The sequence below is a fragment of the Paralichthys olivaceus genome, chromosome 9 (assembly GCF_024713975.1).
Source record: "Paralichthys olivaceus isolate ysfri-2021 chromosome 9, ASM2471397v2, whole genome shotgun sequence".
NCBI classification, from domain to species: Eukaryota; Metazoa; Chordata; class Actinopteri; order Pleuronectiformes; family Paralichthyidae; genus Paralichthys; species Paralichthys olivaceus.
This window is the reverse complement of record NC_091101.1, coordinates 7,362,501-7,390,000: the sequence shown is the minus strand read 5'-3', so window position 1 is coordinate 7,390,000 and position 27,500 is coordinate 7,362,501. Positions and strand designations below refer to the sequence as shown.

At 38.7% G+C, this 27,500-nt stretch overlaps 1 protein-coding gene across 2 annotated transcripts in view; it reads right to left on the bottom strand.

Annotated features, from left to right (window-relative positions):
• The window catches only part of aff2 (AF4/FMR2 family, member 2), a 143,813-nt gene that overhangs the window by 59,814 nt on the left and 56,499 nt on the right, over window positions 1–27,500 (bottom strand). For both annotated transcript variants that reach the window (XM_069531292.1, XM_069531291.1), the window contains exons 5-6: window positions 5,216–5,260; window positions 1,428–1,514 (exon numbers count right to left, since the gene is read on the bottom strand). In XM_069531292.1, the coding sequence (XP_069387393.1) occupies window positions 1,428–1,514; window positions 5,216–5,260 (132 nt within the window). The remainder of the gene's footprint in view (window positions 1–1,427; window positions 1,515–5,215; window positions 5,261–27,500) is intronic.

Sequence of the window (27,500 nt, the reverse complement as noted above, 5' to 3'; positions counted from 1 at the left end):
ATATTAAAAAGCGTTCACGCAATAGTGAAGTAGTTGCTGTGATCAGTGGATTCACTTGAAAAGTGGAAATAAATGTGTCTTTGGTGAAGCTTTACTGTACACATGACATTTACATGTGACTGCAATTGACCAACAGCCTGGCAACTTGACTGCTGACCTTTAAAGAAAGTAGAAACTGAGTTTGTAGGACACTATAGTAGCTTATTCAGGGTTTCTGCTTCTTTCAGCATGTTGAATTGAAGACTTTTTAAGACATTTTTACGTTCATGAAATTTAATACCTATTTACAACAGATATATCCATAGACTTTCCCACAGCCAAGCCAAAAGTACTGAGATACATTTCAATCAGCTTGTTTTTAAGTTTATGCATGCCACCAAAACATTGCCTTTAAAAGAAAAAAGAAACAGAAGCAGCATCAAAGACCTATTATTTGAATGCATTTAAGAACTATTATTCAGATTATCCATGTTTTTTTCAGACCTTGCAGAAAACCTGTTGTCAGTGTAGTTGCACCGTCCAATTTTATTTCACCTCTTGACTCAAACTCAGTTATCAGGAGTCAATGGTACAAATACTAATAATGTGTGATTTCTGTGTTTTGCTGAGTGAGATAAAACTTGTTATCTCAGTAGACAGTAACTTGTGAAAAGTTAAAAATGACATATATAATTATATGTAATATTATTATATACTTATATAATTATATTATAAATAATTTAAATAAATTATAAATAAAAAGGCTGTGGAGCAGAATATTTTACTCAAAGAACTAAAAACTTAAAAGACAACTCAAGTGGTCTTTTCTAGGAGGAGAAACATTAGCAACCAGCCATAAAATTGAAACATATAAACTTCTTCCAATGGAAACATTTAACGCAACGACAAAGGTTATCACTTATAATACCACAGTACACACTCCTGCAGACAACAGTATGTCCACGTCTGCACAGCTGGAAACACACAGTCAGGAGAAAAATTCAACATATGCTCATGAATTAACATAGTAATTTTATTGGCTGTCGAATGCACCACTGTGCAGCATGAGGCAGGGATGAAGTAATCTGATTGGATCACAGCAATCACTGCAGCAGGGATTTTATGAATCAGATCTCATTGGCAGAATGAAGATTTACAATGACAGAATGCAGTTAGTTTTATGGTGAGCCGCCGATCAGCGTAGGAGTTGAAGTGAAGATTCCTCAACTGTTTCACATCTTTTTCCACTCATCACTGACTCATGCACAAATTAAGATGTAGTCAGAGCACGGGTAGAAAGCATAATAACAACATTTAAGACAGCAAACATTACCACGCTTGAAATCCCACATGAATTTGCACTATTAAGGCTTAAAGAGGAGAGTGAACTTATTGCTTTAGTAAATTAAGGGTGTTTTGAATGGGAAAGAGATAGTGTGTGTACTAACCTTGTTTGGAATGGGGAACTTTGTCTGATCAGCCTTCCCAGGAGTGTGTATGGCTGTGAGAGGAGGAGGCCAGGAATGTGTCATCTCCTGAAAACACACACACGTTTCCACATTATATTACATTAATTAAATTAATTCATGACATTAATTTTCTGGATCAAACTAAAAAAAGCACATAACTCGCACTGAATGTATAGGTTTGCTGTCATGTGGTAAGTAACTGTTGAATAACAGAACATTTGAGCTGAAATTGACTGTTTATGCAACAGTTTTGATGCAGACTAGTCGAGTCAGCATTCAATCAACGTTGTGCAGAGGCATTCCCAACAGAGTGGACTTTAATATAACTTATAGAATAAACTGTGAGGTGCATGGGGAGTTGGTTGCACACCAGGGAACAGTTCTTTCAGAGTGAACTAAACGCAGAGTTGTTGAATTACCAGAATAAAAGCTGACTCCAGTCGGCTGCATTACAACTAAGCAGCAGCAGCATTATTCTAATCACACACACACACACACACATACACACACACACACACACACACACACACACACACACACACACACACACACACACACACACACACACACACACACACACACACACTTGTTCACTGGTGTCTATGAAATTCTTTGTAAATTCTAAAGTATCATAATTATCATATCTATCTTAGTTATCCAATCAATTGATTATCAATATTAGTCATTACTTTAAATGCTACGATTTAATCTCTTTCACACACTCATACAACAGGTCAAAGGGCTGGAAAGGTCACTGCCATCACAATTTCCCATCATACGTCTCTTCGCCCCCTCTGGAGAGGATGACTCATAGTCATCCGATGACTCATGTTTCTGTGTGTTTGCCTGTGTGTGTGTGAGTGGGAGTGTGTAAAAGTCATGGAAGTTTTAGTATGGGTCTATGGTTGTGTCTTAAGTTTTCTCTCTCTACAATTTTAACGCACTTGGCCTGAAGTCACACGGCGCGTTGCTGGGCAACTCTGCTCTGACATCATCACATCCCTCCTGGAAGAGTTTCTCTCTGTTTTGACAGGCGGTACTCCAGATGGTGTGTGTATCCGTGCATGAATTTATGTGTGTGTGTGTGTGTGTGTGTGTTTGTGTATGTGTGTCTGCAAATGTGTTACTACTGCCATTGCATGATTAACTCAGTCTGTCACATTGAAATAGATCCACATGTCACTGTTATTATGGACTAGTTATATTATCCATTATCTACTATCTATTGTACCACAATAAATAATAAATTACAGCATGTAGGATTAATGATAATAACATAATGATCATAATCATGTTTTCATTCGTTTATAATAAACTGAAACTGAATGGTTGTATCTTTGTTTCTTTAAAAGGAGTTCTTTATATCTACATTGGCAGAGGGTTGTCATGGAGTCCACCATGTTGTACTGCAATGTGTCCGAATGGAATAACCGAACACTAGCTCCAGAGAGGGGCTTTCATGTTTTTAATGTCACCCGAAGGCTGCCGTAGCTTCTTCTACACACAGGACGGGGTGAGAGGATCTTATTTTTACTGCAGAAATGAACCGGGAGAAAATCTGCCAAGAATTATGGCTGTAGTGGATAATGAGCTCAAAAAGACAGAAAGGCTTACTGTCTGAGGGAAATCATTCTGAGGGCCTGACAGGAGAGAGCGTGAGGAGGTTTTATGTATTACTTATTTTTATGTTTCACTTCTTTACACACATGGCATCTAATGGTGATGGTATCTCACGCAAATTTTCCCAGCAGTAAATAACGTTCAAAAAAGTGGGGTTGGGAGAATGACATTTTCTTAAAAGCAGAATCATCCGTTTGTTAAATCCAATACTTGACAACAACCGGAAAAGACTTAAAATACATTTTAACAATACTTTTCATTATCTTTGTTAAATAAGTGACATTGACACTGTTTTGTGCATAAAGGCAAACGGATTATATCTGCAATTTTTAACAGCAACATCTTTAACCATAAAATGGCTGGGAGTAATCTGCAGACCCCACATAGGATACCAAGCAGGTTTAGCCTACTCATGAAAACAACTCATTCAGGGGTGACTTGACAGAAATAATAAAGAAGGTGGAAGACTCAAAGTAGAATTACCGCCCTACCAGTGCAGAGAAGACTCATATAAGGTCAGTGTGACATGTGACCTTTGATCACTGAAATTGAATTGATTAATCTACCAAGTGTAGAGTGGTGGAGAGTGTGAATGGTCCAGGAGACAACTGGTAAAAATTTGAAGACATTTCCAAAAGTATGATTTCACTGTGAATTTTGACCACCCCAATGCAATCAGTGAATCTGTGAGTATAAGTGAAAATTTGAAAGGATCCTCTCTAGGCATTCTTAAAATACGGTACATGATGCAAAAAGGGGTTTTGTGAGGTCACCGTGACCTTGAGCTGTGACCACCACATTCTAGTCAGTGAATTCTTGTGTCCAATGGAAGGTTTGTATCAACTGTGAAGAAATTACCTCAGTGTGTTTTTGAGATACCTGTTCAGAAGAATAAAGGGACAACCCCGAAACATAATGCCTCCTGCCACTGGCTATCACTGGCACAGATAAAAAGGTTTGCTTACAGACCATCCTTGTAGTGCTGATCATCTAGTTTAGATGTTAAATGTTTATAGTTGCCAACATTTGCTGTGCTCTGTGGCAAAAAGAGAGGCTCTCCTTCATCACATCATAAGGGGGTATAAATAGACAGTGTAGTCTTCTGAAGGTTTGTAACCAGTGAGAGTGTCTTTGCCCCTGTACACAGTATCTCTACTTGAATCACTGCTTGATACTGTGAATTATCAAACATCCAAAACAACGTCTCTGAGATAACAGACTTGGAGCTGTGCCGTCACAGAGAGGGAAAGATCAACCGCAGGCCTCCCCTCTGATTCACCTCACCTCACATGCTGAACTCCCTGATCTTTCCACTTGACACGGCTAAAAACATCAGACTGAATTCAATAGCGCACCGATATTATTGACAAAGGCTTTTCATGCAGCTCACAGCACACTATCTGTCACACAGCCTGTTGGCCAGCATATTGATTTGTGAAAGGGAGAGAGAGGTGAGTGACAGAGGGCAGATGGGGATGAAGAGAGGAAGATGGACAGACTAAGAGAGAGATAGCACAGTGAGTGATATGACAAAGGTGATAGATGAGAGACAGACACAAATACAGAGAGGAAGTCAGCGGGTGAGGGAAGAAATAGGTAACCAGACATAAAGCAGTCAGAGAGGCTCTTTGTCTTTTTAGCTGCACGTCATCTGACTGGTAAGATGATTAGTGGGAAAACATTTCTGCTTTGACATCTCTCTGGCGTTACACAGAAACAAAACAAAACCAAAAGACAGCGGACATGAGAGGAAAAAGGAGAAACTGTGGAAAAAACGTTTTGCTTGATGTGATTTTGATGACACGCACATAGGTAAAGAAAAGGACAGAGAGAACGCCAGGACAGTAAAGAGGAAAATTGTGGAAAAGATTTCTGCATGAAGTCATGCTGCAAAAACAAAAACTTGTGCAATCATTGACCAGAGCCAATAGATCTCCTACTCTCTCCCCCTCTGCCTTTTATTTCCTCTATTATTCTTTTTCACTTTCCCCCCTGTCCTTTTTCCTTAAAGTCAGACTCTCAGGAGACGGATGAAGGTCTTTGTGAACAAACAGAAAACAGCTGATAATCAGTGCAATTACTCTTGTGTGTTTTTACGTGTGTGTGTGTGTGTGTGTGTGTGTGTGTGTTGGAGGGGGGGAACATACCCGCAAAATCTCTTCAACACAGCTGGAGTCATTTGGAAGGCTGACCTGGAGAAAGCAAAGGAAAAAAAGAGACTGATTTCAACACTATTTATAACAGCATTTAAACACATTCTCACAGGGCATGTCAGTGTAAAGGTGGCACATTTACTGCTCAAGAGGTTTAATTCAGACAGTGGTATACAAAAGAAGCTCACTCATTGTCAATGAATAAGTGATAATTTGACCAATTAAAATGTATGTGAAACTGTAGCTACTATCAAACATTGACTCAATGAGTAAATTGACTTTTTAATGTTTCCTCCAATGTTTCCTTTCAGTAAATGTGCATTACAGTTAAGGGTCCCTGTTTGGGGTTTGAAATATGGTCCCACTGCCAAAGTAATGTTAGCTCAGGTAACGTTTCTAAAGTTGTTGGGAGTCTAAAATTGAAAAGCAGGATCCAGCTGCTAATGTCAGCATAAGCTGTTCTTGCTTCCTGGGTTAGCTTTACCACTGAGGTAAAAAATGAAAAATACCAAGTGAACGTGGAACAGTGAACATTTAATTTGAATGGAACCTGTAACAACCAAAACAAATCTAAACTAGTTAGCAAATTACTTTGTATATAACCTTGTTTACTAGAGCAGGTGATCACAATGAAAATTCTTTTCAGTCTTTATTACATTCAGAGACGTTGGGGTGATAACTCTCCTGGCGGCACAGGCACCGCTTACAGTTGTTTGAGTCTTCCTGCAGCATGTCTTCCCCCATTCTTTGTCCCCATTTCACATGTGCTGTCCTGTCAATAAAATGCCCCCAAAAATATCTAGAACCAGATCCAAGAACTGCTTTTGTTTTGCTTTGGCATGTAGAGAAACTTAAAGTTTGATGGGCTAGTTTTCTGTGCCTTGTTACAGTTGCTCAATCCTTTCAAGAGGGGTCAAACGGCTCATCAATTTTTTAACCCATTCCTGATGTAATTCTGTATTAACAAGTTGAAAGACAAAACATTTGTGCCTTTTGGTTGTGTAAGAAGCAGTATGGTTCGAATTATATTGAGCCTCCACTTATTGTGATTTATGAATACTGGTTTGTGTACGTGGGTAAAGAAAAGTAATGGATGGACAAAAAAGATATTTCAGTGTACACATTGAAAAAGCTTTAAATGCCTGTGGTTTGGCGAGTGTTGAGTTTACCACAGAACCATTTCAGCTCCACAATTCCTGGTACTGACTGTGTTTTATTGAGGGAGAAAAAGAGGGTGTTTGAGCTCAGACATATGCAGCTCCTCTGATTGAATTTATCAGTTCAATGGCCACACACTGCTAATCTGTGCCAACATGTGCTCTTGTCAATTAAGTTTTTCTTAGAACAGGAGTGATCTGGACTGGTGAAGTAACATCACATCAGACGCCTGCACTACAATTCAGAAAGGTGTGTGACAAGCATAATTTAATTCTTCATAGAAGTAAAATGTTCAAGTCAAACAAGTGAAACAAAAATGTGAAAAATGGTTTCTGTCGCTGGAACAGTTTGCTTTGTCAGTTCAGCCAAAGTGCACATGGTCATGCAAACTATAGAGTTGCTCTTCCATTTATTCCAAACAAACCATTATTGTTGCTGCTGGAAACACTGGACTTTGTTACCTAAAACCTACAAGACCCAGGAATAAAAGCCCTTTGCCAAATTATAGCTTCCAAAAAGTAATTGAAAACAAAAAAAAAAACAATCCACTGGGCCAGATCTGGTCTTAGATCAGTCCAACAACAGGCTCATTAAGGGGGAAAAGAGACGAAGAAACAGCTGGAGGAAGAAAGAAAACCCAAGAGACTCTGAGGGCAATTTCTTTGTACAGCTCATGTCTAACATATCACTGCACCATAACCTCTGTCACACACCATTACTAGAAGCGCTAACATGACCATAGGAACAATTTAGTAACTCCGATGAGAGGGTTGAGAGCATAACCCCCCTAAATAACTGACTGTTAAAACAACAATATGATAAAAGGGATTTGGAGAGTTTGGTGGACACATTCTAAACTGCTTGCGCTCACGTCTTCTACACATTAGCTCTGCTTCTGCATCAGCCCGATAGAGTCAACAGACAGGGCTGATGTGTGCTTTCATTTATACATTAAATTACATTACATATCATTTAGCTGACGCTTTTATCCAAAGTGTCTTACGATAAGTGCATTCAACCATAAGTGTACAAACCCAGAACAGCAAGAATCATGTAAGTACATTAGCTTAAGAAAAGCTAACATACAGTGCTACATGTGTGTGCAACTAACTTTTAAATTTTTTTTAATTTAGCTAAAATATACAACTCTTAAAACCTTAGGCTTAGGGTTGTATTGATGTATACAGACACATCAGCCAGGTCACCAACTGCTGTCAAAAGAAATGTGTATATACAGTATATATAGTATTATCTTTACAATTTCATCTGTCAACGATACACCATAAAGTCCAAGAGCAGAGGAGATATCCGAGAGCAGACGTTTCACATGTGCACAGAAGGAACGTGAGGGCAAGAAGAAGAGCTGAAGCTGGACAGAAAATCTGCAAGACAATATACGAGTGCAACTGCACAGTGTGAGCAAAAGCAAAGCAAATCTATGCACAAGCAGGTGCTATTTGAGTGCAAGAGCAGGGTTTAGAGTGAGAGTGAAATCAGTCCTGCTATCAAACTGAAAGATCACACTACAAAAAAGATAGGAAAAAAATATATAAACTAGCAAACGTTTGAGAAAAGCTGTGATGTGCAAATCCATGAAGAAAATCTGTTTCAGCTTTTCTTAAGAGTTCATAAGAGTTCAAGATGCATCTTATGTGCAAGTAAGTACTGCTCGGTGCAGGTACATTTGGATGTTAAGAGTATTTTGTCTGTAACATCTGCCTGCTGCATCTGGAAATGGTCCTGATGAAAGCTGTGACAATGAACCAAAACAATAAAGTTGAGGACTGGAAACTGAGCTGGAAAACATTAACACACTCCAAAGAGTTGTGTGATAATTTACTAATAATATATATAATATATATCATTTCTCACTCTGAGTGACATTTCTCACATTGCACATGGTCATTCTTTCCATTGAAACTAGAGCATAGTGCAGCTTTAAGGGTTTTTACACTGTGTGTATTCCACTGGCATTTCAGTTAATAAATGATGTGAGCATTGGCACAGCAGTACCAGACGTTCTTTGAACTTGTCAACTCATCTGTTAATGACACAAAGAGAAACTCTGAAGTTTGATGAATTCCATGAAATAGGAAAGTAATGTAAAGCTATGAAAGGTAATATATAAAATATATGTGATATGTTTACAATTACAAAACTGACTTGGCCTCAGTTTTATTTTCAGAAATGCTCTGATCTTGAAAATAATTTTTATTTTCTTTTAACGTAAATTATACATTCTAATATATATAATAATATATATACATATCATAAATATATATATAAATCACAATTTTTATATTTAAAATCATCCGAACTTCCTAAATCATACACTGTCATTTATAAAATGTTAATTAGCAGCAGTCAACTCTAAAATATGCATTGTAAATTGCAAATTGTAAATAAGTTGTCAATTATGAATTAAGCCTTATAACTTAAACTGTACATGAGTACATTTAAAATACGCAATTGTTAATTTAAAAATTGAATAAACATTGCATTAAAATCAGGTAAAATTAAAATAAAGAAATGGTGGTTAATTTTTATACCTCTGTATTAATTCTCTATTACTATTCTCTCCATGTTTAGATATAAACCATATGACACTAGAAGAAACATTCTTCCCAAAAGCAATGAGAATAGAGTCTTTGTGCCCAACAAGACATCTGCCGTGTCATTTTCCAGTAGTTTCACACAATAACATGCCACATTTGACGGCTTCATACAAAAACGTTTAAATATGATTTCCTACTTCAGCATTAAACACAGCTGGCAGACAAAAATGGAAACACTCATATGATTTCAGGCTCGCTGAGTGTGTCTGTCTATTTCTGTCTCTATCCATCCGTCCCTACATCTGTCTCTCCCTGCCTCACTTTAACTGTCCCTGCCCATCACAGTTGTGTTCAGTGTACTGGAGCATGATACTGATAATATCAGGGTTTAGTGTTTGTTTCTTATTTACAGTATGGACCTGTAAACCAGATGGCATACTGAATTCATTTTAATAGACAACACCCTACTTAGGCTTTGAAAAGACAGAAGTCTACCCCAAGCACAGCGAATAGAAGCTGGCTTTAATGGATTCTAATGGACACGTGACTCTTACATGTCGTGTGTGTGTGTGTCTTATAATTGTTCTTTCTGTGAGATCACGGTTAATGTCAAGGACTGAGAGATGGAGGGAATATAAAAGAGAGATGAGAGATGAGTGACAGCCAGGGAGGAAGTGCGCAGGAGGAGAAAGGACAAAATTTAGAGAGAAAATAGATAGAGAAGAAAAATGAGACAGAGTAAGAGAGAGAGAGATTCTGAGGAAAAATATAGCCGAGGCAATTACTGAGGCAGAAATCCTTTCTCTCTGAAATAGCTGCTCAGATAGATAGACGTCTGCACACGCATGCACGCACACACACACACATACAGACACACACACAAACCTTCTCTCATACACACATGCACCAACCAAGAGGCAGATTCACTCACTCATAGACAGATACAGACGCATACACACTCAGCGTGTATCAACATAGTCAATGTAGACACATACATGGTTATTATTGAGGTCAGTATTGATTCGTCTACTGGTAATTTTCTTGATTACTCTGATTAATTGCTGTTTAATGCACAAGTGTGTTGCTCACATTTCTGCAGAACATTTGGACATCCAAAAACAACCCCTTCAACATTACAAGTGAACCTTTCTTCAAATGTTCATACACTGATTACATCAGTAGGTCTAATGAGTTAATGAAGTTCTAAGTGTTTTTACGTCCTCAAACCTTTATACTTGCCACATAGGGCAATCTTATCAGTCAAAACCAGCACCACCATCACAGTAAATGTCACATTATTATTATTATTATTATTATTTATTTAAGACTGATTTTTGTTCCTGAGTGAAGGTTGTGGTGCTAAACTCTTCTTAATGAGCAGTGACAGACTAATAGCAAAACATTTTACAAATCTGAGGTACAACAACTATGTTATAACTCCTCACCGTACATAATCTTTTTACATATTTATTGCACACAAATAATACCATCTTCTTAAAACACACTAGTCTTTTATAATCATCCATCCAGCAATAAATAACTGATAATGTTCAAAGTTCAAACTGCAACTCAACCTCATGTTAATCAACAATGATGAACAGGTAGAAACATTGTTGTAGGGGACGGGTTAGTGCTGTGTTGACTCTATGTTGTGTTATTTTTTAATTAGGGACATTGAGAATATGTGGATTTCAAAAACTAAAGCACTGTTTTAACACTTTCAAATGTTCTGATGTTTGAGGGAAAATCCTCAGTCTTGTGGTGAGAGAAATATCGTGGTACCATAGTTACCAAATCTTTTAGCATTACAATTTGCTACTTAGATCCCTTTGGATCAGATTTAAAAGTAAAAAAGTAACTTTTGGTTACTTTGCATACGAGTCAACATGATATCTGCTATTAATGAGAGAATATAATGTAAACATTTTAAATACAATTTATAATTAAAAAACATTTATTATTGGGAATTGAGTCAGTTGTTCAAAATTAACATCAACATCCACAATCTGATTGAACATTCATTCTTTTAATCTGTGTCAAAAGTTCAATGAATCCCATATCCACAAATCACAATTTGCATCATTGAGCTTAACAAGGAGTGACATCCTCTGCCTTTAACCCTCGACAAGGGGGAGGCAAAATAAATTAACTTGAGGTAATATCAATAGCTCAATTAATAGCTTGTATAATGAAAACCTTCACAGGGCTAAATTCAGAGATATTTGTCAGTACCTAGAATGAGGCCTTGGTGTTTGTCCTGACACCTTACTCTGTTTGGCTGAATAGGTTCTTATAATTTTAATTTGTCATATTAGCGAGGAGCCTGTTCACACTCACACAAGCAGCCACTGATAAAATGACATAACAACACGTTTAATGTGATTCCACTCAAATGATTCCTTTTTATGTGCCTGTGTCTTTTTTATGTTTCAAATCCGCCAGCGTCTTGTTTCTTTTGTACTGGAATTAAAAATCATTAAGAGGTAATTATAGTGATGTGTTTAATACTGAAGAAACATTCTCTCCTCTGTGTGTGTGTTTGTGTGTGTGAGAGAGAGAGAGAAAGAGAGAGAGAGAGAGAGAGAGAGAGAGAGAGAGAGAAAGATGAATGACTCAGTGAAAGCATGTGGGATGACAAAATATGAATTAATAAAAACACCCCAAAAGACATTGAGTCTCTTCATGTCAACACAGAGATGGTAACATTTGACTTGGAGATAGGCAGGAGCAGAAGATGAAAGAGAAGAGAGGAGACACAAAGAGAGAATGAAAGAGGATAATGAGCAAAGAAAAAGAAAGACGTGCAAAGACAAAGTCAAACAGAATTAAATCTGGAGCCTGATGAATGTAAACACTTTCTCCTGCGCCGTCCTCTGAGTGCTACCAACTCATCCGCTCCTATTTCTCTTTCATTTTAGAGACATTTTCTCAGGATATTTTCTCAGTAAAACGAGGAAGGCGTTTACTTTGTCGGGTAAATTACACAAACTATCTGAACTCTGTCTTCTGGCGCAGTCCTCAACGACAACATGGAGACCAAAATGTGCCACGGAGCAAAAAAGCTGTTGCTTTTCTGTCACAAAAAATGTCAAAGTCAAATGAAAACTGTCAATCATCCGGTCCGTGCGACTGAAGTTTTGAGTCGTATACGGTTCAGACTGAGGTCCAACAGGGTTTTGGAAAATCTTCAAGGATTTTTTGTCCATGGGCTTCTCGTTTATTCAGTTTCATCTGCTCCTTTTATCATCCATATTTCAGCTGTTTACAGAGCTGGAGTGGCTGCCATCACTGGGATTACCAGCATGCTAGATAGATCACAAGCATCGCCCTCAAAGGAAACAGTGTGTGAGTGTGTGCGTGTCTGTCTGCCTGTGTGTGTGTGTGTGTGTCTGTGTGCAAGAGAGAGAGCATGTCTCAGTGTGCTTCTGTTTGTGCATGTTTGAGTATTAGTCAACCTGATAACCTAAAGATTGTTGAGCACATATAAAAAGTAGGTCCATCACCTCATGTGGCCTCTTTACACATTTTTATTGACTTCATATCTCAAATAAATACTAAGATACTTCTCTGGCTGGTGTTGTGATTTTGCACTGCTCTCTTATTCTAAGTTTCTAGGAATTATTTTTCCTAATCAACTGCTGATCACTGTAGATATATGAACTGACTCCAGCTGTCTGGTCTGATTTATTACAGTCGTCTTTGAATCCTGCAGGACGACTGTTGGACACAAGACCAGAAGGGGTGTTGATATTTCAGTGTAAAAGATTACAATTATTTTCTTGGATAAACAGAAATGTTTTTCTTGTGTTTGATATCACAGAGAGGACAAAATATGAGGTATTTACAGATGAACAGGAATCAGACTGTGGACTGAACGCTTCATGTAGCTACATGAACTTGCATGTGCTGCACACGACACATCGGATTCAGCACATTCTCATGATGTCAGAATGTGCATTAATGTCAGAATTCATTCTATACTTTTACAAAAAAGTAATTTTTTTTATAGATGTCAGATCTAAAATATCTGATTTTATGTTAATGTTGATTACATGTTAAATGTCCAACAGCAGCATCTGTCCCACTCATGTGACAGGGTTAAGATTGGGTTCTGATGTAGCCGGGTTGTTGGATCTGATCCCCAACAGGCAAAACATCCAGATTTGTTCTGCTCTGATGCCAATGAATCTTTGATTTCACATTTTTATTTCTCCTTTCCATTCACTGAGAGTTGTTTTCACTGGGTAAATTACCCAATGTCACCTGCTGGAGCTAACTGAGGTTCAGTCATTTACACTTAGAGCTTGTTCAGTTTGATTAAAGCTGCTCTGTCCAAGCAGCTGATTGTACTCAGAGCTCTGAGTGTGTGAAAAGACAGAGTCTCCAACAGTGACAGTGGCGACTCATGCACTGATCACAGCATGCTAAATAACCCCTGTTAGATCAAATCAGTGCTTTGCACATATCAGTATCATAGCTGTGAATCAGGAGTCAATTTAATGAATGTCAAAGTTTAATAATCTTAAAGCAACAATCTTAAAGCAACCACTAAACGAGAGTGATCACAGATTAACTGAGTCTTTAAATTTCAGTAATTTATAACTTTGATGACTTTGAAATGATGAATGCTAAACTGGTTAAATAAGGGAATTACAAAAAGTGGATTTTAATTATAGATTGATTGCTGGAGGAACATCAAACATTTTAGTAAAGGTAAAAATAAAAAGACAGACCTGTCTGCTCTGATTGGATCAGTGGATCAAGTCCCTTCTCATTATTGACTACTTAAAAAATATATATATGAAAAAAACATGTTATAAACATGTTAGTGGAGTAGAAAGTACATATATGTGCTGGTAGTGGAGTAAAGTACAGATACATGAAACATGTACAGTAATGAGGTAAATGTACTTCGTTGCATCCCCAAATTAGAGCTGATAAAATGCTAACAAACTGCAACCCCAGGAAAAGTGTTTTAGCTGTGATAAATATCAGCTGACGTATACTTTGGTGAGAGAGCATGCAGCTTTAATTTATAACATTAATGGCTGCAGGGTCAGAGGAACCTGATGTGCGTGCTGCATGGTTTTCTGGGACACATAAATGGAACAGAGTTATTGTAAGTGTAATTAGTTCCTACTGAGTTTTTCCAGCTATGTGAAGTCAGAACGTGCTCTCCCTCTGTCGCTTTCATCTACACTAACCGCTTCCTCTCGCCCGAGTTGCAGCTCTAGCATTTACAGCCCGGTAAGGTTACGATGCATACGAATGCACAAACACCCACCCACCAGTTTTCCCTCTTTCTCTCATCTCTTTTCATTTGTTCCTCTCTGTCCCCCTTTTTTCTTTTCCATATCTCTCTCTGTTTTCTCTCTCTCCATCCCTCTCCCTCTCTTTCTTCATCTCGTGTTCCCCACACCAGGCTGTGGAGAGGCAGATAAGGAGTTGATTTACCATCCAATTAAATGTTGTCATTGAAACATTGCTTCAAATAAGCCCGTCGCTTTCACCCTGCACTAATTGGCCTTCCACCAGCATGTGCATGTGTTCGGATGTGTCTGAGTCCTGTGTGGCGTGTGCGTTTGTCTTTTTGTGTGTATCCAAAGCTTTACTTAGGACCAGCAGATTCAGATAACGGCTGTTTCCCACTTAAAGAAAAGGCACATTTTAAGTTCAAGCTAAGTTTTACCATCCGACAGAGATAAGTGATGAATTTCCTTTCAAAAATTGTTAATTAATATATTTTTTCCAATTAACATAAAATCAAATGACTACATGTAATATGAAAAACCACAAAACCACAGAGGAATATCTACAACTCTGCAGCTCTTGAGAGGACAAAACACCCAATGTAGCTTCTAGCTTATTTTACTTTTACAGCACATATATCATCAATTTAATCTCACCTCTTACATCATTCTTGTTTCAAATAGTAAACAGCAGTTTTCATCAGAAAAAGTTTCAAGGAACCAACTCTTCACTACCTGTTCAGCACGACATGGCAGTAAACAAAGTTAGCAGCTGGCTGCCTGGTTATTGAAACCAAAACAGAGCAGCTGTATATAAAAAAGGCAAACATTCGCTAAGTTGACTCATTTATGCTCAAGGTTATATACGTATATGGAAATGGAGAGAGCTGTCAGTCTGCACTCTGCTTGTCCGTATGTGTGCAAGTCTTCTGAAAGCTTAACAATAAAGACAAAACAGACAAAACTGGAGCAGTACCACTGGAAATAGTTGGGGGCAGTAGCTATAGTTCAAGCATGACAAACACAGGACACAAGGAAGAAATTTAAACAGTGGTGGAACTTTTTGAGCAGAGACTTGTGAGTGGGTTAGAGCGAGTGCGTGGGTGTGTTCGTGACCTTTGTCACAGATGACAGATGCAAAAGTGAAAAAAAAAAAGAATACAAATATCTCAAGTTGAAAAAGCAGTGCCGTACACGCAGAGGACACCAGAGAAGAGAGTTTTTGGTGATAAGTGTTGATGTTATCTCCCCAACAGAATGAATGTGTCTCGGTCTGCCTGTTAAACCACCCCTCACCTGAGCACTTTGGAGATTTCTGTTTAGTTGTGAAGGTGTCTGGTCGGAAAAACTACTTATGCATTGCTCATGTGTGAAAGGCAAACTCTGGAGAAAGTCCAGACCCAAATGTACGGACATCCTCCAGAGTTGATGTAAAGGATGCAATGGAAGTATGTGAACAGTGACAGTTACAGCGTTTGAAAAAGACGTATCTCTTTTTGTACGCAAAGGTGGTTAGCACACACATACATAGGATACAATTCTTCCATTTCCAGTCTCTCTCTTTCTCTCTATATATAGATATATAGATAGATAGATATATACATACACACACACACAGTCAAACGAGAGTTTTATAGAATTTTAATAAATCCATGGGAAAGCGGTCTCAAAACTCATTTATCAAACATTTAACACTGACTTAGCCATTAAAGGGGTTGAGAGAGGGAGCGAGGAGGATAGATTGAAGAAGAGGAGCTATGATCAATGCCAGTGGACCATGTAATTGCACCAGGAGTGGGTTAGCTGAAAACATTAGCCTTGTTTTCTGATGGATCACATCCTGAAGCCAGCTCGCCAAGCTAAACGCTTCAATCTGCATTAGCACGACCCACAGCCATCCGTCTCAAGGAGCTGTGCGACTAAAATTACCAAAGGTTTCCTACACAATTGATCGGCTGATAGTTAAAATGCTGTGATGAGAAAATAACTGATACACAACAACTAGCCTTTGCTTTGTTCTTTTTTGTTTTGGTGAACAAGATTCATTTCAATCTCCTTTTGAAACCAAGTTTGAAATTGTAAAGTTCAACCCTGTGCATTTCTACTGCAGCCTTTTCTTCTCTTGGCTTGATTCCACACATTGATTTGTAGAGAGAACAACGATTTCTTTCACTCAGCGTCTGTGCAGAGGCACATACGGTCACATATGAAAAGAAGAACACCACATCATCTGCTCGGCAGCAACAATCATTGGCGCTGACGTTCCATTGAATCATTTTTTTCACCTAGTGCACCGTCAAGCGTGCCGAGACGAGAGTTTCCAGCTCCCTTTCACCCCATTACAGCATCTTTTCAAGCCGCCCTTCTCCGAGAAATACTTCACATCTGTGACGAGTGAAATCTTCCACTTCAAAAACCGCTTTCCCCCTGTTTTCACGTAGATATTTCACAATAATGTCACTAAAAATGTATTGTGTTTCATTGTTTCCCATGCCGTCTGCTTTCCGTCTCTGTATTGTTTTTATTAGATTTTGTATTGCAAGCTTATCTTTTTACAAAAATGTCTCTGGTTCATAGCTGCAACTTATTGGCTCGTTGGTTGAGTCAGGCGCCCTGCAATCCTACAGCTGTTTTGAATTTTTTTGACTGATCAAACCTGAAGTTGGAAAAATAATAAGAGTATTATATCAACAGAGACCATACTAGTGAGGAGGATATAAGTTCTTCTTTTTCTTGGCGGGTGGCAACCAACCTCAAGATGCACTACCTCAACCTACTGTGTTGGTGCACCGTTCCTGGGGGTCGATGCGTGGAGTGGACAGAGCAAGCCCCTATTCCATCTCCCTGTTCCAAAAATCATTTTAATATATGGTCCCTGGGTAGTAGACGTAGGCGACGAGTCATTATAAATATATATATATATATATATATATATATATATATATATATATATATATATATATATATATCATCATATCAAGTTAGAACTTAACTAAAAAAGAGCAAGACAAATATCTATAAAGTAAATGCCCAAAAGGATCTTGAGATAATAATAAAACAATATCACAATATAATTTTCATTAATAGTTCATCATAAATGTGTATTTTTATATAATGTTAATGTATTGTACATGCACAGCGAAGAGATACAAAAATCAGTATTTAAACTTATAACAAATAATACTGTGACATTTATGATGATAATAATCAATATTCACCTGTATGAAAAAATTGGATCTTTATTTAATGTTGGGCATAGTTCCCCAGGTGTGATCAAGCCACAGACTGAAAACATCTGAGTGGTTATACCTTTAAGACTGGGTGTCATTGTTTTCAAGAAGTGCCTGATAAAATACGTTGTTTACTGAAAATGTTTTATCTCATCTCTATCTGCTCCAGAGCATGAACATTTTTATTTTTTGTCATCTCCTAAGAAAACCCTAAGGTTTTATTTTTCAAACAGCATCTGCATCTTGATTGTTCACAATCAGCTAAAAATGATAATACTGAATAAACAGATCTGTTTTTTTTTATAGCCATCCCTCTTTAAATGTCACTCTAAGACTGGATTAGAAGTAATTTGTGTGATTACAAATGTGATTCTGAATTAATTTGTTTTAGAGAATCTGAATGTTGCAGTTTCACTTTAACTCTTTGTTTCCTGAACAGCTGAGCTGCTGATCAACTATTGAATGTTGCTCTATTTTAAACCCAATAGGTTTGTTTGTTGCTCAGTCTCCTACAGCAGAGGTATTCTATTATCGGCAGCTGTAAAACTGCAACCTATGGGTGTGAGTACATTACAGCATAATAACACTAACAACAACCTCTAGGAGATTTAATTAAATGCTACTAAGATAAACAATAATACTTGAACCACTTATGCATCAGCAGCCAAGGAGCAGCACACTAGTTACTGCTGTTGATGACATCTCTATTATACGACAAGGGGAGGGAGATTCACTGTGATTGATTGTGAAAAAAACACCTCCTACACACACGCACACGCACACACACACGCACACACACACACACACACACACACACACACACACACACACACACACACACACACACACACACACACACCGACACATTTATTGGCAAATAAAACCCCTTCTATAAATATACGTGACACATACACATTCAGCGCTATATTAATGGAAATAAAGGAGCTTTATATAGTTATACATTCAACTCTGTTTTAATTGGTGGAAAAAAGAAAACCTGCATGCACACAGACACACACACACACACTTTGCTGCTGAAGCCTTGTTCGCTGAGCAGGGAAGAGAGTTTGATTGACAGATGTGTGTGTGTGAATGTGTAGAGGCAAACATTCAAGCTGAGTGTATTTGATTTGTTCTGTTGGCAGGATGTGTTTGAGTGTGTGTTTGTGCTCACTGTGTGTGTGGTCCGTCTGTGTGTGGTTCTCAGCATGATGTCTGTGTACAAGCTAAATAAGTGGCTCTTGAGTGGGGGGGGGGTTGATGGGTGGAAGATGGAGGGGTTCTGAGCCAAACAATGGGGCAACAAAAGTGTGTGTGTGTGTGTGTTTGTGTGTGTGTTCCTTTATGTATTTGTATGTTTATGTATGCATCCATATTCTCTCTTTCTCACGCATGCACACGCACACACACACACAAACACACATAACACACACACACACACACACATGTAATTCCCAGAGGACTAAATAAATCCCCTTTGTACACAAAATAAATGACATCATTTCAAATGAATTACTTTTTTCTTTCTTTTATGTTGTCACTTCAGATATAGTGTTTTCATCTTGGAACATCTAATATTCAACAAAAAATAATATATCAAGTGCTTTATTAGAAACAAACTCCTGACTCTGTGACAGGCTACAGTGCAGTCTAACAGTATCAAGCAGAGTTATAGGCTTTGTGAATAAAAGCCTTTCTCAACAGAGAGAACGCCAAGTTCAGACTACCGTTCCTGGAGGTTCGAACTTGGCAGGTTCAACTCAGGGGTCCAGACTCCCACAGACAGGAGGACTCTTGGAACAGCAGCAGTGTTATGCTGATATCAGCAGCTCAGCCTAGCTGCTGGTGATTACACTGCAACATCACAGCACTTGACTCAAAGTTCCGCAAACACAACGATTTTCAGGGAATAAAATGTAACTCATATCAATTTACATTGGATTGATATATATATTTCTTCCTTATAGACTGAGATATGTTCAATTTTGTATCTACTGCTACAGTGCTCGTTCTAAACCTGCCTGTTTGGAATGGGCTGTTGGCGATTGGTGATGCTGATTGCAGCTTTCTATCTAAAGCTGTAAAATGAACCTGCAATAATTGAGCCATGACACGTAAAGACCACAGAACCAGTTCACCTGTTTATTCAAAGTTCATTGAAGCTTGACTCAGTACGCTGAACCCTGAACTGGAGAATCAGTTGTCTTTGCCATGAAGGCGCCTGTTGTCTTGATGGACAACATCACTTGTGCTTATGAGTCCCAGCCGCCACAACAGAGCACTGGTCACCTGTTTATTGATATTGAACGTATTACACAAATTTTAACACACAAAGTGTGAAGCAGTAATGTTCAAGAGATGTGTGAACTACAGTCAAACAGATGAACAGAGATTTGTGTAATAAGTATGTGTTTGTATGTGTGTGTGTGTGTGTGTGTGTGTGTGTGTGTGTGTGTGTGTGTGTGTAGGGTATACATGTTGTGGTATATCTGTCCAATTCTAACTCCAAAATCCACAGAGGCAGTGCTATTGTACCACAAAATACGTCTTTGTTATGAATTCAGCTTTATCTTCTCAGTCAAATTTGCAGCAACAAGCTCAGAGACCAACTTTCATCAACTACATCTTACATATATCAATACGCCACAAACAACAGAGCCAGCGCTAAATTGCCAAAGGGCTTGCTGAGATAAGATTGTATACTATAGATGCCTACTATCGCTCAACAGTGTTGACATGGAGCAGCAGTGGGATGCTTTTTGGTTGATGCTCTTAAAAAGATAAGTTAGCCAGGGGGACGATGTGGAGAATAGTCAAACATCAATGGGAAATGAGGATCTCTGGGAGAAAGTATATAAATCACTATCAGTATTGTGAGTGATAACCATCTTGATAAATTGTCTATACATCATTTTGCAATGTCTTGGTCTACATCTGGACAGGTTACCCAGCAGCCATCACACGTGCCAGCGCTGGCCCTCAGCCCGGGTGCTGACAACCATGGAGCTATGCAATGAGGTGAGACCTGCAGGTGATCTGTGTGAGTTTTCACTGCAGCTAAAAGCACCGCTGCAGTATTTTACACCACACCGACGCAGACGCACTCGCAGGATGACAGGTGAGCGAGCATGTGGCTCACAAACCCAAATTACACACTCAGTCTGAGCTTTGACTTTTTGCATAATTGGTTAGAGAAAGTTTTTTTCTTGGTGTATTTCTTCAGTTTATTCTAAACAAACCGTCATGTGATTACTTCAACACTATAAACACTTCTACTGATTTACCTCCTTGGACTCCTCACCTGTATTCGAGCACTGTTATTCTTACCCTCCATCTCCTTACCTCCTTTTCCTCTCTTGTCTTTCTCTCACCCACTTACCCTCACTTCGCAATCCTCCCTTCTTCCACTCCTCCCTCTCTTCCCTCTCTATGCAGTTTAAGTCTAAATCGGGGGATTTGGAGGGTGTTAAGAGCTGAGGTGTAAAACACCACTGGTTCCCTGTAAGCTCCTAGAGGAGAAAATAATCCAACACAGTCTTTTTCTCAACAGCAGTTCTCCTCCCACTTAATCACCCTATTAGCTGCCTCTTCCTCCCATCCTCTCCTGTCCTCTCCTTTGCTTTCCTCTCTTAAAAATAATTAAAGGATGACCACTGTTTTCTCTAAGCTGGTGATAGAATGCCTGGAATAATTTTTCATGCTGACCAAATAACACTTGTCTCGTCAGTCGTCATTCATGGTTGTTTGGGATTGTAAGTGTCTGTTTCTTCTCATAATAAAGTCCATTTAAATCAACAGTGATGTTGCTGGCTGCCTACACACTTAACAATAGCAATGTATTTGCTATGATTGTGGGATGCCTTTTGTTCAATCAAACAATCGCAATTCATGTATATTGATACTGAGCCTTTCCATAAATCTAAGGCTTTGTGCCAAACATGCCGGGGTTCATCTCTCACTCACAGACCCCTGCGATATCAAGGAACCATACACCAAACGGAAAACTGCAAAACAAATGGCGAGGGGAAAGACCGAGGGAGCCATTTAACCGTCTATCTTCCATGTAATCTCTCTGATGCACCCTCCCGTTCATTCTACTAAATAATAAACTGTTGCAAACAGAAAAAGAAGAGGAAAATATGCCCCCCCCCCCTTTCCTCTCTGGTCATATCTCTCCTCCCTCTCTCTTTCCCCTCTCCCTGTCTCTGATGCACTCTTGCCCATCTCTCTCATCTTCCTCCACTCACTTCCCTCCTGCTCCCTCTCTCTCTTTTTTATATTCATAGGATTTTAAAATGTCTGTAATGGCCCTGGCAGATCAAAACACTACTCCCACTGTGTGTGGATGTGTGTGAATGTGCATGAGTGTGTGTGTGTGAGTGTGTGTGTGTGTGTGTGTGTGTGTGTGTGTGTTTACATAGGTCTGTCTGTCTGTTCATGTAGGTTTATACCCTTGGGGAAAGTGAGGACATTTAAGTGGGTCCTCACTATCTGAAAAACCTTTAAAATGCAGTTTGGTTTTAGGTCGTGCTTATAATTTGGTGTGGGTTGGGGTAAGTTATATAGTTGTGATGGTTTAGGTAGGGGGATAGGGAATGCATTATGTCAATAATGTCCTCATAAATATAGAAGTATAGTAATGTGTGAGGGGGCTGTCTATAATTGTGTGTGTGTGTGTGTGTGTGTGTGTGTGTGTGTGTGTGTGTGTGTGTGTGTGTGTGTGTGTGTGTGTGTGGTCAGGCCTTTTAATAAAAAATGCCCTGCTGAGCTCTGCGTTGCCAGTTTGCCAATCAGAGCATAGCCACGATATGCAAATCTCTCACTCTCTCTCAAACACACACACACACACACACACACACAGAGGGAGAGAGATAGAGAGAGAAACACATTCACGATGTTAGGAACAGCCACTGGCCTGTATCAGAACCTAATGAATAACACTAAAGAGCCCACAGCACAGGTTCTCTGTGTATTGTTCTGTAATGCCAACAGCAATAAAGATTTTTATTACCATATTTATATGGGTAGCAGACATAAGCTGTTATGGAATGGTCTGATATTTTATTAGCCGTTTGGATCAGTTTCTTATTGTTCAAAATGAAGTTGCAATATAATTTATTATATTTTATATACTATTATATAAGTACTACGAAGTTTTATCACCTTTACACTCTGGATATTGAATATTATTATATTAAAACAGAGCAGCATGTCAGTTTCAATCAACAACATATTCAAGACAACATAACTTGTAATTTGAAACAATTGAGAAATGGCGCTTTAAAAAATTGCATCCCTCTTTCATCAAATTACGTAGAGTTTTAAAAATCTAAAAACAAAATATTGAGCCCTGTAAATAATCATGTTTAGTAGCCTAATTACAACCAGAACAATATGAAAAGCTTTTTATAATATATGTTTTTAAAAAGAGAGAGTGGGAAATCCACTTTATTTGGCATCATGTGTACACATGAAATAACAAAAGTTATCCAGGTCCAGCAGCTCTCACCAGATCAGAGGAGATAACATGGCAGGGTATCATGAACAATTGGCACAGGGAAATTAGAACTGTAGATTTACAATTTCCTCAAAGCCTAATTGTGTGTCGTAGCAGTGAGACAAACAGCATGAAACAATCTCTGGCTGCAATTAAAAATATAAACACTGCAGCAGATTCAGTTGCTCACTACGAGCTTCAGCCTGAGCTGTTTACCCATAATCAGGAAAATTAATAAGTACCTAAGAAGGTTCATTTCAAGTCCTGTACTTTCTGTTCAATGAGGAGGTCCTTGTACTTTACAAAAATATTTGTAATGTAACTTTATACATATTATACATATATTTACTTCATTAAATTTCAAAACTTAATTTCAGCTATATAATACTGGAAATGATTCAGTGATATACTTTTTCTCTTTCCACAAAATATAACCCAATAAAATCAAATATTCACTGCATGTCAATAGGTTCTGATAATTTGTTTATTGATTAATTAATGCAATTTGTTTTGGAAATTTGCACCACAAAAATAAGATTTCATGAAATTAGATTTTTCTTTATGACCACATAGAATATCTAACTTGATGACCTTTATTTATGATGGCTGACAGGAATGTCTGTAGAAACTAAAGACATATGCAAATATATGTGTGTATCATCTAGCAAACCCACTCACATTACACATGGTCATATAAATAATTGTTCCATCATCCTACTGGGAAGTGCCATGATAATTATCTATGGTACAGATTTTTTTAAATGTAGTTTATGTTATTGTTTACTGGAAGAATAACTAAAATATTAATATCAAATAAACATTTTAAATGTTCAAGTCATTAATATACTTTATGTAAAGGTATAAGCCTGTGAAAGGAGCCATTCTGCAAAACAGTATTTGTATACACTGCGTTATATTTTATTCTAAAAGACCTGAATTCTTCTTTCACAATGGTCCTTAATTATTATATATTTCTTTAAATGTCACAGCCTCAGACTTTAAACTATGGGTTAGAGTCTAGACTGTGTCTGCCCATGATGTCAGCTACATGCTGCTGCTCACCGAGCCTCCAGATCACTTCAGCACATGATGAGGAAGCTGCTGTTAAAGTGCAGGGATTGACTGCTGCGACCCCCTGGCCAGCGATCACTGGGAGCCACTGTGTGTCGAGTTATCAGCCCTGCCCTGATTTGAACCGCCGACCTCAGGATTCACTGGTGCTGCGTGGCCAGAATCTTTTTTTTTTAATGAGAGCACTTTCATCTGCCTAGCTTCTTGAAGAAATGTCTGATTCCGGTGGTGTGAAAGGAGGATTTAGTTATTATTGAGATGACACCAGTCTGAAGAGAGATAATACACACTATCAACCTCTCATGGTGATCAGAGATCAATGCTGATCGTTTCAGCTAATCCAGTAAACAGAGCTATAATGTTAATCCTGAGGGTAAACAGTACATCTGAAATCATATTATGTCTGATATAAACAGCAACTTTAAAGCGCTAACTGCTCTGTGGCAAACGGTATCATAAAGTGTGTGTGTGTGTGTGTGTGCATGTGCTCTCTCAGGGAAAAGCAATCTGTGAAATGTAAAGATAAGTGTAGCCACGTTCTTTTGACTCTGTCAGCACTAAGCACTGTTGTCACTGATGCTGAAATGGTTTTCAGTTTCTTGCTGCTTGTACATTGTCACATAACATGACTTAACATCTCCACATTGTTATTGAACTCATTCACAAGAACTCGTTATCACAGAGCACACGCCATTTCTTGATTATCTCGTAAAACACAACTGACAGGGATGATCTAAGTGTTAAAATATTGAACTTTAAAACCCACAGCGACAAGCCCACACTGCTGCCCTCTCTCCTCTGTGAACTCTCTCATCACAGGGCAGCTATTGCTGTGATGACACCCCAGAAGCCACTTGCTGACGGGAGACCTCCCCTATACTATTTGGCCTTAAGTATATTTCTCCCCAAGCACCCTCTCCTCTGTCTTACTGCAGCCACTCAGAGTAGTTTGATTCATCGGACTGTATTCTTTGTTTCTAGAAGATGATTTTATGATCATTTTATTATCATCATAAAAGCTAAATCATTTCATCTCCCTCTCTCTGCAGAGGCAATTAGCTTTATGAAAATCAAATAAATTTAAGTGCTGAAAAGCTTTCACTGAGTCAGAGAGAGGCTTCACACAGTAGCACTACTTTCTAGAAGGCACACAGACGTGCCTATAAATATATAGGTTCTATGGTAGTGAATGGCAGTGTCGTGTATATATTCGTGTACGCCTTGGTCGTGACTTGACAGGCTGCCTGAGGGAGAGTGAGGTCTGATGGGTATTATGCAAATGAGGCCAGCTGTTTGCTGCATTGACAGACTCCTCATAATGTTCTTCTACTTCTGCTGGAAGTGAGAAAATATTTTATCCCCATTTCCCTCGTCACCATGTTCTCTCGCCTCGCCTTTATTTCCTCAGAGAGTATTTTTGTGGACTAATTTTACATACACCCTTCTCTGCACATGTGTCCACTGTTACCCCTGTGTCTGCCTCACTATCCATCTGCACTGTAATAAATGTGCAAACAGGGAGAAGCTTCCTTAAGCATTTGTTGACTTAAGTATAAAGTAAATCATTCTGAGGCTGTGAATCCACAGCTCGCTGGAAAACAAACAAACAGTGAGCAGCGTTCCATAGATATACCTCATGTTAATTTAAATATTTTACTCAGGCAGCCACTGCCACTTAATTTCAGTCAGTTAGTAAAAACATTTTTTTCTCATTTATAAGCTATGGGGCTTTTCTCTCAAGTATTTCCTTTCACTCCTCACTTCAAATCAAAGAGGCTTCACTGGCACAGTAAAATATTTTTCACTCTTGTCCTCTGATGCTGTCTGATCCCAGTCCTCTCTCGCTGTATGAACAGACCAAACAGGACCACTTCGCTGTGACAGCAGTGAACATCACTCAGAGCTGTTTCCTGTGGTTTGTTACAGGGCTTTTCTCTTTTTCTTTAGTGCCCATTATCAAGTTCATTCTATTTTAAGGCATTATTAATTGATTGCTTCGAAGCACCAGGGCTTAACATTTACATGTTATCTCCACACAAGTTGGCCAATATTAGGGTTGCCAGAGAAGTTTAACAGGTTCAGGGTTTTCTCACCCGGTGGGAAACTGTCTACACCGTGGCATCCCTAGCTAACAGGAGCTACCTGAAAACACTGTGCAGACAGAGCTCCTTCAGCATGTGTCATGCTTCTGTCCACATATAAAGTCAGTACACCAGGATTTAAACTCTATTTTGTTTTCCATCAATTCCTGGGGTAAATGTCTAGCTCTCTAGCAGGTGAATGCTCTACATACACCAGCTAACATCAGTCTGCAGCTGAATCAGAAACAAAACGATGGGCTGAAAGACACTAATTCCTTTTTGTAGACCTGTGCGAACTGTGTGGTGGGACGTATCTGTGGGTTTGTCACTACAAGCAGCCCCACTCACATTACACATGGTCATATAAATCAGTATTGATAAATAAATATTGATTAGTGCAGTGACTTCAACAAAGTGCTTTGAGGTTGATAAGTTAGTTACATACTAACTGCATGCTCAGTGTGGCTTGAAATGACTCTGACTAGTCATGGCAGAGGGACGTTAACGTAATGGCTCCATTAACATTTGTAACCAGTATACCTGCTGCTGGTTTGATCCAGTTTGTTACGTTACATGTCATTTAGCTGATGCTTTTCTTGAAAGTGACTTCCAATTGGTGCATTCAACACCTATGAGGGGCCATTTGGGGTTTAGCATCTTGACCATGGACCCATTGACTGGAATTCAAGCCGCCGACCCTCTGGTTGGAGGACGACCACTCTACCCCTCAGCCACAGCCACCCTTTGTCTAAGCCATAGGTGCATAATGTACCTAATACTATGCAAATTAGCATATTGACATCATCTGGTGCCTTCCAGCAAAACTTAAAGCTTGTTTCCCTCAAGCCTCAGTATCACAAATGCTAGATTTATTTATTGAACCTGTTCGAACCAAACAGCTAAAATAAGATAGTGGCATTGACATTTTTCCTAAATGTATCACTTTGAGAGAGACCCCCACCTAATTACATGGGGAGATTGCTAAGTGTATGATTAGTTTATTATGCTGTGATGTGTAGTACTGCCACATTTTAAAATAAAACAGCAACATATACTGTATTACCATTTCTGCATGTGGAAACTGAAAATATCTTTAAATGTGCATGTCAACATCCTGTCCAACTGTCCCTACATAACCTGCTTCACAGTATGCTCCAGCTCAGTGATCTTCCATGGGGGAGTGGTGTCAGACTTTTAGACCCTACTGTGTATCCTCACATTCCCTTTATCAAGTCAGTGTATTATATAAAAGCAGGATCTTTTCATGCAAAAAAGCATAAATGAAAGCTTTCTCTGAGAGCGGAATTGATTTGCCTGGTGCTGGCATCACGGTGATTACTGACTGGAGGTCTTAGTCTGCCCTGCTTCTTATTTACCGCTACATTAGTGGTGAGGCACTGTATGCACCTCTACACTCGCCTGATGGAAACACCGCAGT